At 41.0% G+C, this 14,568-nt stretch overlaps 1 protein-coding gene across 2 annotated transcripts in view; it reads right to left on the bottom strand.

Moving 5' to 3' along the window:
* The window catches only part of LIN52 (lin-52 DREAM MuvB core complex component), a 40,332-nt gene extending 25,913 nt beyond the window's left edge, over window positions 1–14,419 (bottom strand). For both annotated transcript variants that reach the window (XR_005952032.1, XM_041395909.1), the window contains exons 1-5: window positions 14,295–14,419; window positions 14,128–14,202; window positions 13,906–13,943; window positions 13,373–13,439; window positions 12,293–12,376 (exon numbers count right to left, since the gene is read on the bottom strand). Coding sequence is in view for 1 of the 2 variants with exons in the window: in XM_041395909.1 (XP_041251843.1) it covers window positions 12,293–12,376; window positions 13,373–13,439; window positions 13,906–13,943; window positions 14,128–14,202; window positions 14,295–14,313 (283 nt within the window). In the remaining variant the exon portion in view is untranslated. The remainder of the gene's footprint in view (window positions 1–12,292; window positions 12,377–13,372; window positions 13,440–13,905; window positions 13,944–14,127; window positions 14,203–14,294) is intronic.
* Window positions 14,420–14,568: the final 149 nt, after the last annotated feature.

Here is a 14,568-nt window from a genome sequence, read left to right as displayed (position 1 = left end):
GAAAGTCCCTGGAGAGCCATCACACTTCAATTACTATCACTAACATTAGTCATTATCAGGCTGGCTTCAGTCCCTGGGGAAGGCAGCTCGTGATGACAATATCCAGCCTCTCCTTGTAAAACAATTCATTAGGCAAAGCAGAACAGCTGGGGCAGCCACGTGGATGTCTGCAGAGTGGCCCTCCCACTGGGACCTCCAGCCCCCCTTTTCCTTTTGGACAGGAGCAGCCACCGCCCCCATGACAGCTGTAAAAGCCTCTGGGGACGCTTCAGGTTTAATCAGTGCTCCTTATACTCAGGGGAAGCATTTGATTGCAAACTTAAACTAATGGCACTCAGAAGGTTACAACAATCATCAGATAAGAGGCTTTAGGGCATTTTTATCTTGTTCTAATGCTCACAAGTTAATGAGGCAATAAGAGATACTATCAGACTTGGTCTAGCAACATTGTACAGACTGGATGTTCAAAACTGCATTTACTGCAGACGCAAGAGGTAAGGTGGCAAGTTCACTATTGATCTTACAGAAGACTTCATGCTCTGAACGACTGAAACCACTCAATAAAGTGACAAAATGCTTGGCAAATTTTCACATAGCTTTGTATGCATTATCACTGGATCCAAAATGGAGGAAACTGAAGAGGAATATAGCAAACCAAACAGGTAAATAACCTCTGGCATTAGAACGGATACAGACTAATAATTTCTAACCTTTATACTGCTTGCAAATAGAAATCCTTTTATATATATATGACTGCAAATGGCTGAGAATAGCCTTGCTTTTCTTAGCTACCCTGCTTGGGTCCCAGGCTGAAGAGCACTTGATATTGGGCTCTGTTTAATTATCATATTCGCATTTTACTACTGATGACTGACACAGTATTCTAATGATACCTTCCTGTGGCATATAATAGCAGCAAGCAGGGGAAAACAACAAACAGCAGCAGACAACAAAGGATACTTAGCAATAAATGCTTTATATACTATTTTTTAAAATTCATTGTTTTTTCAATGCCTTGCAAACCAAGTTAGCATGAACCCCCCCTTACAGCTGGGGAGATAGGAAGAGGCACATAAAAAGGCAAATAAATGAACCAAATAGAAGAGGGGTAGTATCAGAAACTCAGCCAAGTCTCCAAAGTCACACTAGTGAGATTTTTCACTAGGATCAGCTGCTGCTCTGCAAATAGGTCCAGCAACCCAAATTCTCTCTTCACTCCTGCCTGAAGCCAAAATTTATAGGAAAACATTTCAGACAGAGATGGCATACAGATAATCTTTCCAATATCTGTAAATACAGAGCAAATGTTCTAGTAACACAGAAGTGGAAAGTTTTAATTCAATAAAGGCATAGACAAAGCAAAAGATGTTTAAATAATAAGTACAGACCAGTTGTAAAGATTCAAGAGTCCCTGCTAGAATGACTCCTGAGATTTGTTAGGCATTTTTTGTGATTTTAAATGATAATAGAAAAATGCACATAACCTTATGCTTGATCAAACTTTTCCCCATCCTCTATTCCTCCACTGACAGTAGTCCACAAGTTATCTTGTCAGAATGAGAGTAGCAAAAAATAGGCTTCTGACAGTATAATGTAAGAACATTTTGTTTGTAGTCATGTTTCTTTCTGAGCCAAGCATGTGGCAGGTAGAAATGCTTTAATGTGACAGCCCATTCCTTTACTTTTGTGGCTAAAAGCTCTTCAGTCAAGCCCCATTGACCCTCTACTTGTCTAGACAGACGAGGGTGGTTTCACTGTTCATTTCAGCCAAAGCACACAAGAACCTTTGTGTACGCTGAGGACCACTCTCCTACTCTGCTTGAAGAATTGTACTGAATGGACTGTACCTCCCTGTGCACAAATATGGGCTCTGCAGCCCACACTGCACAGACTCGTAATCAGCTCTGTCCATGGAGTATTTGAAAGTCCATTCACCATCCCCCCAAAGCCCAGAAGCCATCACTGTGACACAGGAATTCTTAGGTATCCTGTTCCTAATCAGTGCTCCTACAGAGGCAGATCATAGAGTTGCACCTGCCTAAAGCTCACAAGCTGAACCATTCGGTGCTGTGGGGAATGCAGGCTTCAAATGCACTTCTAGTTCTAGGAGAACTTAGATCAGAGAAACATGGAGCCACTGCATGATCAGGGTTACAAGGGCTCAGGAGGTCTCCTGGTCAAACTGGGGTCGACAATGAGGACAGATCATGCTGCTTAAAGCTTTGAGTCAGGTCTCGAAAACCTCCAAGAACAGAGAATGCAGAACTGGTGACTGCACAACATGTTCCACTGCTTGACTGACCAGTGCTAATATTCCAGATGTCTTTGCAAAGCACAAATTGGTGCTTTGAGCAGCATACCAAAAATCCTGCAGAAGGTAATAGTGGTGAATCAGATGACTGATTTCACAGTCTTCAGAGCAGTTTGATCAGTCAGTTTCCAGAGTAATCAGATTTCTTTCTCTTCTTCCCCACTAACACTTCCCTTTTCTTAACCACAGCAAGTATCTAAATCAACCTTCACTCTATCAATATAAACTCATTTTGGCATTTTGTCTTTTCCAGAAAGAAAGACTTTTGCCTTTTCCAGAAAGGATCAAACCATTGCAGAATTTCTTCCCACTACTGAACTAGCAAGTATCTAGATCTACCTTCACTCTATCAATATAAACTCAAAAAGTCTTTTCCAGAAAGGATCAAACCATTGCAGATTTTCTTCCCGCTACTGAACAAACTATAGGAGACAAAGGGGACTTTCAGAAGAGACATTCTTAGACATGAATACCAGGGTATAACAAATATTTTGTAGGATTTTCTTAACTGGTTTGGTGGTTTTTATATTGTAGCTCTTGTTTATTGGTATTTGTTGTCCTGGGTTTCTTTTTGGTGGAGGCAAAGGTGTTGTTTTTGTCTTGTTTTAATAAAGCATTCTGGCTGAAGTACCTTTCAGAGGTAGCCTTTGTTTTAACAAAACCAGACTCACAAACTAGGTATGGGGACGTAGAAATGGTGAGGAGGAGGAGAAGAGAAAAGGAAAAAAAAATAAAAAAAGATCAGGTAAAAAGTATCTCATCAACTCAGCTTTTATTTAGAATTTAGCTGTTGCATCACTCACTTCAACAGCAGTTATCTGCCAGCTTTTGAGCTACTCAGCATGTGATCCTTATATATATAGCATTGGAAACTCAGTCATCAGAGCTAGATGGGATGCTGTCTACCACTGGAAAAACTCCCCACTGTACTTCCTACTTCAGGCTCCAGAATTAACCATGCAATGGCAGGTGTCATTTTAGCATTTCTAACACTTCTACACCTAACTACATTTTAAAGCTATCTACGCAATTACAGACTTAACATTGTTTATGATAATCTCCCTTTGGTAAGATGTGTCCATCAGAATTAGAAAAATGCAATCAGCTGCATTTGGGAGTCTCAATGAATACCAGACAAAATGGAAATTTGGGGTTTTACAGTCACTTTGGATATTTTAAAATAATTATGTGGTAAAATAATTACCTTATTATGAAAAAATTATTAAGTCACAGACAAAAAAAATCCAACCCAAACTGTAGAATTTATCAAAGAAGATTGCACATAGACAAATATCTACAACAGGCATCTAACAGAAAATACAAGCAGAGAGAAGAAGTAGAACTTCTTGAAATTCTAACACATACAGGAGAGTTTTAGAGATTTTTTTCCTTTTCTCAAACTTCACAAGTATACACCTCCTTCTGCAGCAATCAGAATTATCAATGCCTGGAGACTATGATGATGCCTTAGTACTCACCATCAATGTTCACCATAGCATCTTTCCCTATGAGTAAGGGAAGGGCAAGAAGGCAAAGATGCAGAAATTTCTTGAAGCTTGCAGAAGTATTCATTCTACTTTACCAGCAGACAGAGAAAACCCTAAGGATCCATGCAGTATTTCTTTCCATATATGACAGTTACCTAGACACAGCATTTGTTTTATGGTAAGAATGCACAGTCTATGCATACGGGTAGAATCACATCAGATAGCATCAGTATACTGTCTCTTCCTGATTTTATATTTAAGAATAACCTGAATCTGCCTTTTTTTTTTTTTTTTCACACAGAAGACAACTCAAATACACACCCACTTACTTTAAAAAAAACCAAAACAATAGCAGCCATGGTCCAAACTCAATTTCTACCCTCACCATTGCAACCTAATCTCCTGGCACGTTAATGCAAATCAAAGCTAACACTTCTCTGACACTGGTAGCAAAGCGTGTTCCTCTCCCAAGAGAGACCTGTAAAACAGGACAGTCACTGACAGCAGTACAATTACTGACACAGATACAGACTTTATGGACATGTTTATCTCTGCTGTAAATCCACACTCTCTCTCCACTCCGATTCATGAGTCATAAAGAAATTGCAGATAATGAAAAAGTTGGAGAAATTTACAGCGTGTCGGAAACCTCAGACAGCCAGAAGAAATTAAAGAGCTGACTGGGGATAAATCACACAGGTACAATTAAAACTTCCTATGCCTCCTTCACTTCCAAACTGGGGTGCAAGCCAATGGAGATGATGAAAAGTTGAGGTCGTGACTCCTCTGACTGTAATAATTTCTTAACTACCTCCATGTCAGAATTAGCCAATTCACAGATCATGTATGAATTGCAATTTCAAGCTGGCATTCTGGTGTCTCTCTCTTCCAACAGGAGTTGCCCCTGAAAAATCCTGCCTGTAAATAAGCCACCCAGCAAACAGTATAAGGAAAGGTGATTTCCTTGTCCCTCTGCAGATGCAGAGTATCTCTCACCACAGCGATGTGCATTAAAATGAAGCAGTAGATCTACAGTATGGGAGGAGAGTGTAAAAAGAGTCAGGAGAAAGGCCAAGGTTTCACATGGAAATCATAGCACCTTGGATATTGTGGTGACAAGCTATATAAACATCTTAACAGACAATTTAGGTGTTCTTTTCACCTATCTGAAACAATCAAATAAGGCCCAAGAATTACTATGAATGTAAACTGAAAATAGCCTCTATATTTTTCCTACTGTGAAAAACCAAACCAACCATTTCAGCTGATTGTGAGCTCCTGAAATTCTCTGTGATCATCTCCTAACCCAAAAATGAACCATCCAAAATGTGACACATTCTATGGGAGAAGTCTACTAATTCTAAGTAGCACCTCCAGCTAACTGTGTACTGCAGAAATCCCGTGTCCAAAAGCATAAATTTGTTGTGCAGATGTAAAACTCTGCCTTCGAGCTTTGAAGCACACGAAGTATACTATTTCACATAAAGTCCTTGCCAAACACAGTACTAAATAACAAAATAAGTGAGAAATATGCTTTCAAGCAAAACTGAAACACGATGAAGATTCACTCAGCAAGGCAGGCAATGCAGAAAACTAACCAAGAAAAAAATACCTGCTACAAAGAAAATTCTAAGCAGAGCAGAAATAACTGAAGCACACACACCTCCAACTGCTTCTTTTTATGCAGGACAGTTCATCTTGCACGTAAACAAAATTTTGTTTAAGAACATAACAAGCACTAGACTTGGCAGACATTGTTCTCTTCCAAGCCCAACATATTTAGAACAATGTTGGCAATCCAAAACATATTTTCTTCCATGACGTTTCAGATTAATACAAGCACACAAGAGCTAGAAGCACAGTACTTCTGGAGATGCCACTTTTAACAAAGAAAAAGCATCTTCCCCACTCTTTTGTCAGCAGCCAAGGTGGTAAAAACACTGCTATATCTTTATAATAACTGGCACTAGGACTGCTGTGGGATGCAGATCCAAATCACAGGCTACTCTTTCACTTCTTTCTTGCCTCTCCAAAAGGCAGTTCTCTTCTCCACCTCCACCACAACACTTTAGACAGTCTTATTTCCCCAAGGAAATAGGGGAAAAGTTCATGTTATAGAAAGAGTCAGCTCTTCCACAGTTTCAAAATCTCATTTTGACAAGTAAGGAACCACAAGAGTCCAATTCACTTTTCCATGCAATTCTCCAGACTACAGAGTGGACGTACAGCTTTTACTAAAATGGACCAACAAGAGATTTCAGAAGATGTCATAGGACATTTTAAAGCATCCTTCACTTACATATCTGTTCATATGTTGGTTTCCTAGAACCTGAAACATTTTGTTGCAAACAACTGTACATACACACCAGAAAGAGCTCCAGGCAACTGTAATGCAGAAGTAAAGCCATGCTCACAAATGTAAAGTAAGACTTCTGAGCTTAAAAAGTCTCTGTGTTACCAGAAATAAAGAAAAAGTGGTTATGATCAGAAAATATTTTTATCTGAATAATTACATCACTGATAGAAGCTTGTTTGGGTACAAAGGCCAGGTGTTTTGCATGGAGCCTAAAAGTCTGCATGTTCATGCTACACGGAGACACTCCCAGGCAAGCCAATCCATTGCACAAAAGGAAAAAGGTATTTCAGTAAAAGGATACATTATCTTCCCTAATTTCCTTATTTTGATTCTAATTCAGCAACTTTGTATATACAAAGTTCAAGTGTAGCAACTGTCATGCCCTGCCTCCTAGTTTGGTAAATTCAGTCCACCAAGGATGGAGCCCAATTTAAACATATCCTACCTATGATCAGCATCAAAAAGAAGTAAAAAAATTAAACACCATCCAAAACTCCATGACAGTAGCCTGCAAGGATCACTGACAGAACTAAGGGTGTATGCCCAAAAAATGCTACAGTTAAACCCTGATTAACTGCCCTGCCCCTCCAAACCTGCAAAAAAGCTGAACTTGCAGGCAAGAGATCACAACAGAAAAAGAGATCATTCATCTGAAAAGAAAAATGAAAAACCGAAGACTACCAATCTAAGGAAAAGTGGTGGTCTGTACATAGCTTGGAATTCAGTAGGACTCCTTTATGATTTTCCAGAAATTTCAGAGGCTGCTGAGGCTGCATAGGACTACAATTCAAACCTAATGACAGCTTAACTTGAGAGCAAGGTAGTTGTTCCTCATTCATGTGCCCATCCATCTCTTGCTGTCTCTGGAAGAGCCCCTCCATTACAGGGAACCCTCAAAGATTTCTGGTAGTGGTTGCTTAACTAACAGGCAGTTTAGCCTATTGCTAAAATAAATAAATGAAAATATCCATTGTCAAACAAAAGCTCCTTCCAACCCACCACCCTGACTGGCATGCCAATGGCAAACATCTATAGAAGAGTGTAAGTGCAGGGAGGCACACAGCTGTACCTGCATAGTAATCTCTCTCTCTGCTTTCTGCATCTCCAAGATGCCCAAGGCACTGGGGACTCCTCAGCAGTCAGACATGCTGGAAGGATTTATCTTCCAATCATTTTTCTCATTACTGAGTGAGAAACTCCACAACCACAAGCTCCACTGGTGATGTGTTCTGACTTCAATGCACAACACAAGTATCTCCTCATGTCTGTCCCAACACACTCTTTTATTCTCTCTGGCTCCCATACTATCATTCCCTATTCACACTTTCTCTGCATTAATATTTTACAGATCTTTTCAACATACTACATCAGCTGTTTCTCTCCAGGCCAAAAAACCCTAGCCATTTACTTATTCTCCATATTAAAGAAAATGATCACTGACTGACTAAGCTGGACTGGCTTTTCCTCTGTCAGTTTGGTGCTACAAGATGACCAACCTTTTGCTGTTCACCTGCAATCTCACAGGTCATCCAGGTCTAATGTGTGGGTCCTTGACTAAACAGCTCTTCAACTGCACCCTTCTTTTTAATTTGCTTGAACATATATGGAAAATAAATAAGGGTTACAAAGAAAATAGGAGCAAAGTTGCTAGAACCTAGTGAAAGCCAGGGTGCGTGGGAAATTATAAATAAAGAGACTTGGTTGAGCATATTTGGGAACTGTCTCATTACTCTTTCAAGAGTATGAAGATTTGACATTGGATAATACAGTCATTCCTAATTTTACAGCAAGAACATCACAAACTACCTTCAACTCCAAATAAAAATTTAACCTAACACAAGAGATTAGACTAGCAAAAGTCACTGACAAGGAAATTATAAATGATATTCATACGTGTTTGGTCAGTTATCCCACATTTTCTAATATTTAAGGCACACACAGCACCTAGGCACCATTACCCTCACAAAGATATTGGAGTTTAAGAAGAACAGGCTTTGCAGAAGTCCTGCACTGACAGTATCACTGGAGCTGCACTGTGACACCATAGTGGCTAAATAACCATTCTGGCAGCAGTGAGATTTTACAAACATGGCTGTGATACCAGCTACCCATATCTACATTTCAGGACTTCTGAACCAGCACAGCAGGTGTTATCTGAAAAATATCAGAGATTCACATGCAACAACAGCAGGGCCTTCAAAAGTCCCTGGACAACCACATTCCTTCAATGACAGAGTGCCTTTCCCATTCTCCCATCCTACATATCTTTTACAAGTACATTTTTTTCTGAAGTTAAAAAAAACCAACAAACTTTAAGTTTTTTTTTTTTTTTAATAAGAAAAGCATTTTCCTCTGTGTATGTAGTTCTCAGATACATCTCTCTGTATGCATATATCCCAAAGGATAACAGGACATATCTTTAAATGCATGGACTTCTCAGAGTTGCCAGTTCATGAAACCAAAACTTCAAAATTCTTCTGAAGTCAGCTTTGATTCAGATACTCCAAAAGGTGCAATGGGTCATACAGTGGAAAAACAGAGTTTCCAACCCAAATTTGCAGTTATTTACATTAAGTGTTTTGAAACTTGCTGCTTTGTGGGCCACAAATATTGAGTCAGGGTCTGTGACTGTGTTCTCAAGGAAGAACTATTTCCCTCTTGCTTGCCACATTAGCTGGGTTCTGCTCATTCTGCAGTGCTCACTACTCCACTCCAAGCAGAGCATGCAGGTGGAAAAAATAAGGGACACAGAGGGGAGGAAAAAAGTTCATAACAAGACTTTTATATCTTTTTTCTTCCCCAAACTCAGAAATGAGACTCACTGAGTGGCTGCAGCTCATATTCAGAAGAGCTACTATGCCTCCCAAAGTCACCCTAACTGTACGAACAACTGAAAGTCAGTGTATTAATTGAGCCCAATTCTTTCTCCCTTAAAATACCCACATGAAGGGGAACAGTAAAACTGACACAAAGCAGAACTTTAAATACTAAAAATGGTTTTGGTTATTCTAACCAATAAAATAATTAATTAACCAAAGGGAAGTAGAAGCTCTAATGTGAGAAGGTTGGAATTCATAATCCTGAAGGTCTTTTCCAGCCTAAATGTTTCTCTGATTCTGAGAACCAAAGCAAAAAGAGAAAGATAGCTACAAGCAAAATGATGAGGTAGGATTTTACAGAGCTTAAAAAGCAGACAAAGAAACACAAGCTGAAACCTCAGAAGTGCTGAAAAATAATTTATTTTTAAAAGGTTTTCTTGATACAAGGACCTGAGCCTGGAAGCTTCTGGAAAACTCCAGAATCACCTTTTAACAAAGAATAAATACACAAAAGAGACCCAAGCCTGTCCTTAAAGAGGAAAGTAAAAATTTTCTTTTAAATGGTTCATGCTACAAAAATCCTGCTTCATTCAAGGAAAAGCTATATTTTGACATGAATCCTGTGCTAAGGAAGGGAAGAATATTCTGCAAGGAATATTTTGAGCAAGAATCCACCTACCAGCATGCCAGGAAGAAAGTGGTAGAACAAACTGGAAAGAAAAACAAGATTATATGTTGATAAATTAAATTGATTCACAGAAGCCATGGGGCCGTCAACAAACTAGACAGGGTACAGACAGTAAAGGTAAGCCCCTATGGGAAAAAGAAGGGAGGAAGTTAGTTGTAGAGAAAGGAAACCTGTGAAAAGCACAGAACCAAAGAGGAACTGAGAAATCCATGGCAAAAAGTTGGGACAGCTGGGATTGTAGACAATAAAAATGTGGGATTCAGATTACGGTACTTAACTGTTCCTAGATGAAAGCCATGCAGATGTCCCATCAAGATGGACAAAACATTCAATACATCTGTTCCAAACTTGTCAAGAAAGTTCACTTACACATGCAAAATAGTAAGACAGTTCATATGAATTCAAGAAACATGGCATGTAACTCAGGAATTATTAATTTATCAAACTACATAATGCCAAATCAATTATTCAGATTTCAATGCTAATGTTGCAATAGTACCTCAATAAATAAACTTTTCAAAAGGTACCCAGTCCCACAGCACTTTGCCTAATGAATTCTAATGCAAAATCACTGTAAAGTATGTTGTGAACTGGCTATAACAATAACAGATCTCACAATGTGATTGCAATGCCACTCAAGAGATACTTTTTTCATGGAGTGCTGCAGGAATCTCCCTGGTCCTGCACAGTACATAATTAATAACCTGGATGAAAATAAAAGTCTTTGAAAATATGAAGGATCTGAGGTGGGATCTAGAAGAGGAGAGTTGGAAGAAAAAGTAAGTTGCTAATACAATGAAGCAGAATTGTCTTTCAACCTCACTGCTGATGAAACACTTGAAAATACCATAAAAAAAGACAGTGCACATTCTGAAAAGAAAATATGTCACACAAAACAATCTTGGGAATAACAGCTTCAAACCATAACGGAAGTGTCAGAGTTTTATAAAAAAAGAAGCAAAACTTCTGCGGGAGGCCTCATGCTGCCATCTAGAGGAGACTGGTCAGAGCGGGATTTGTGCTGCTTGTGACAGCCAGTTCCAATGAACCAGCCAAGCCAAGAGGGGACTAGTAAATTTCAGTTATATTCAGAGATATAACTAAATTATATACGTCTGAGACCAAACCACTAAACCATTAAAGTTAAGTCCCTTAACTTTAATGAACAGATCTTTTGGATTTCTTCTTGTTCTCTCACTTATCTAAGTCTGTTATTTTCTAATAGAAAATAACCTAGAGACAGTATTAGGAAAAACAGTCCTGAGCGGCTTCTGTTCAAATTCCACAACTAATTTTTGGTAAAAATTTTCCAAAGATAAATGTATATTACAACACACAAAATACTCAACGGATTACAGTAAAGGAAAACTGCCTTCAGTGACAAGAAGTTACAAGCAAGGAAACCTTTTACAAAGGTTGAAAATTCAAGACTTAAGTTTTAACTGTTGAGCCTCATGTTTCAGTTTTTACCCACTTTGTCTTCTTTATGCATGCACTTGTTCTCAGTAAAAATAAATGGAAACACATGCAACAAATATCACACACGCAATAAGGAAACAAACACCTCCCTAGCTTTACTGCAACTCAGGCTCTGCTAAAGTCCATTTAGCAGAACAACACTGCCTGACATCAGAACCTACAACTTAACTGAGAAAGCCAATCATCAGCCAGTCTTTGCATTTGACTCACTTTTACAGTTGTACTTTAACTTCAACTCCACCAAATGCTTTACACATTCTTAACAGATGTTAGCACTGAAAGTAAAATAAACTTGAAGTATGTTAAAGCAAGCTTAATAATTTGCTATTAAGAATGCATTAGGCTATCCTATGTTTGCAATCAGAAAGACTCTAAAGGTTTATTACTAAGTTGTGTTACCCACTGAAAGGAAGGTGAAAGACTTGAAACTTTTGGTGTTTTGTGTAGCCCAAGAGTAATGACAATCAGGGTCTAGTTAGAGCATAACTAAACGGAAAAAAAAATACATGTGTCGGTACGTATGGGTAGCATTAAAAACAACTCCACAATACTCTTGAAATTCTCAAAACTGTATCAACCTGTTAACAACAGTCCTAAATGAGACAATGAAAGGAGTTCTTTCTTCAAAAAACCACAGTAAGAGCTGGCTGTTTGTAATTGGGATGAAAGTCATCTTTATTCCTCAAGGACATCACTGCCTGCCACAACCGAGTGTAGAAAAAAAGTAAGAGCTACTGAAGCAAAAAACAGTATGAACAGCAAAGTGACAGGAGAATCCTATACACAAGTGCAAGTTTCCCTGTGGAGGCAGTGCATGGAATTTGAAAGAAGTACTGCCACAGTATTCTGAGAAATACCTTTAGTATCTGAGTGGGAAATTAAGCAAAGTGACCCGATTTATGTAAGACGATGTTAACTGAGGAACAGAAGTCTCCGTGCCACAGGGTAACACCAGACTGACATACACGTTTTCCCCCCTGCAGGTAGGTTGCAAGTTGGAGATGTAAACACATTCTCTCATCCTGCTGCAGGAGGTCACTGTCAAACACCTGCCAAATCTGCCAACACACTTTTCCAGCTACCAATGTACAAGCACATGCTTTAGTGGAAAGATCTGGAATGCAGTCAGTCATATCTGTGTACAGCACTTACATTCATCCAGTCCCAGTTGATAAGCCAGGTTCTGCAGACCACGAACTTTTTCCATCAGATTAGCTGTAGTAAGGCTCCCCAACTCTTAAGAAGAGAGAAAAAGGTGAATTTTAACACTGTCTATAGTCCTCCAGTAGCAGTTCACAGGGCACTTTCAAACCATACTTCTGTCAGGATCTGTTTCAGTGAACAGTGTATGCTCAAAATTCAAGCTGACTCCACTGCTGATTTTAACATAAGGAAAAAGCCACGACTTCAGTTCATGCTTTCATCTGCTACCATTGCAAAGAGTAATTTGACCCATACTTTGGAAGTTCCTGTAAGTTCACATTGCAACATGAACAAGCTATATGAAAGTATGCAAGGGCATGGACTTATTTTGCATTAATAACATGAGTTCAAGCACATTTCTTGGAGCAAGTCAGAGTTAAATCATCTCACTTTCACTCTGCAGCCACGACATGTCACTGTGACACAATCACACATCACCATCCAGAATCCATGACAGGCAGAGCACGCTGAAGGGTGTTTACTGCAAACTAACAGCTGCAACATGCAGCAAGTGTACATGCTAGCCTATCCTGCTGTAACTTGCCCATGCAGCCTCACCATTGCTTTGGAGCTCCTGGATTTGTGAGGGAACGCGCACACGTAGAGCACCTCTGAACAAGTCAATCAACAAGTCTAAGCTACTCACCAACTGATCAGCCAAGCCCTGCCAAAAAATGCATGCTACTTCTCAAAATGCAGGAGATGCTCATTATATTTATACAGTGATAAAAAAGGCTAAGGGAGATGACTGAAACGTGCACAATGTTACACTGCTTGTTTTGAAAAATCAGCCTGCCACTGACATCTTGACAGGCTCTTGGAAATAACTGGTTGAGTGAAAATATCTATCATTAACAAGATAAAGAGACTTCTGTGCTGGAGATTCTGCAAATGTGATGGCTAGAGATCTCAGGTCATAGGGCCACCACCAGGACATTTAAAGAACAAGTGTTTTAAGCCTCTTAAGTAAGAACTGAATTCCCATCTGCTTTGGCAACATCAATTCCTGCCCACAATATTCATACTCACCCTTCAACATATCAATATCATCATTTTCTAATTCAGCCATCCACTTGGGAGGAGAACTTGTAATGGGCTGTTTTGAAAAAAATAGAAGTTCATATTCAGAAAAGTCCATTTTTAGAATTATACAATGAAGTACAATCTGTATTGAAAACTAGTTATACCAACAGCAAAAATATGAGAGTGTGCTCCACAGAAATACTTCTACGTTTAATCCTGTTTTTTCCTGGGCATTTTAGAGTTAAAAACAGCATACCACCACCCACAAGCCAAAAATCAGTACGAAAAATAGGATTTTCTAAAGTTTAAAACCCTTTATTGCTTCCAAAGTCTAATCCTCATACACAGTGTATACACATAAGGTATAAAAAGGAAACACATCTATAAAAGATACATTAAAACCAAAAGGTACATTGTAGCATATACTGGACTTATCACTGAGATAGGGTCCATAGAAGATGTAAGGCCCGCAGGAGAACCTGCAGATCTGCCATTACACGGAAGGAGGAAACGCGACAGGCAAAGCAGCGCTCACTCACGCTTTTGAAGGAGGCGGCGAACTCGGCAACGCCGGGCACTGGGGAGAGAAAGCGGAGGTTGGCGGGGGGTGAGCGCCTGTGCGGGCAGCACCGTCACCCCGCCGGGCCCCGGCGGGCCCAGCCCGGCCCGTGCAGCTGCCGCAAGGCGGCCCGGCCCCGGTCTGCCTCTGCCCACCCCACCCGGAGCTGTCAGACCCGGGGCCGCGGGCCCGCCGCACTTACGCTGCTCGGGCCACAGGTCCGGGGAGGCGCGGTCCAGCTTCTCGAAGCTCAGCAGCGAGGCCTCCAGGTCGGCGCCTGCAACAGAGAGGGGGTGAGCGGTGAGCGGCGGGCGGGCGGGGAGCGGTGCAGGGCAGCGGCGGCGGCGCCGCCGGGCCCTCCCGCCTCACCGTCCGCCGGAGCCGCCATGGCGCGCGCCTCACGTGACCGCCCTCGCGGCGCGGCCGAGCGGGAGCGGAAAACAAACCCCGCCCCCGAGCCCCACGTGCCGCTCTCGCGGCCGCCGCGGGGCGGTGCTGGGCCGGGCGGGGCCGGGCCGTGACGCTCGGAGGGCGGCTCGGCCCCCTCCGCCAATCGGCGGCCCGGCACGGGGGGCGGGGGCCGCGGGAGGCGTGGCCAGAGCGACTGCTGGCGGCGATTGGCCGCGGGCCGCGCGGGGGCACA

This window comes from Onychostruthus taczanowskii, unplaced genomic scaffold (assembly GCF_017590055.1).
Source record: "Onychostruthus taczanowskii isolate IOZ18803 unplaced genomic scaffold, ASM1759005v1 scaffold1, whole genome shotgun sequence".
In the NCBI taxonomy this organism is placed as follows: domain Eukaryota; kingdom Metazoa; phylum Chordata; class Aves; order Passeriformes; family Passeridae; genus Onychostruthus; species Onychostruthus taczanowskii.
Note: the sequence above shows the minus strand (reverse complement) of the source record. Positions and strands in the feature narration are given on the sequence as shown.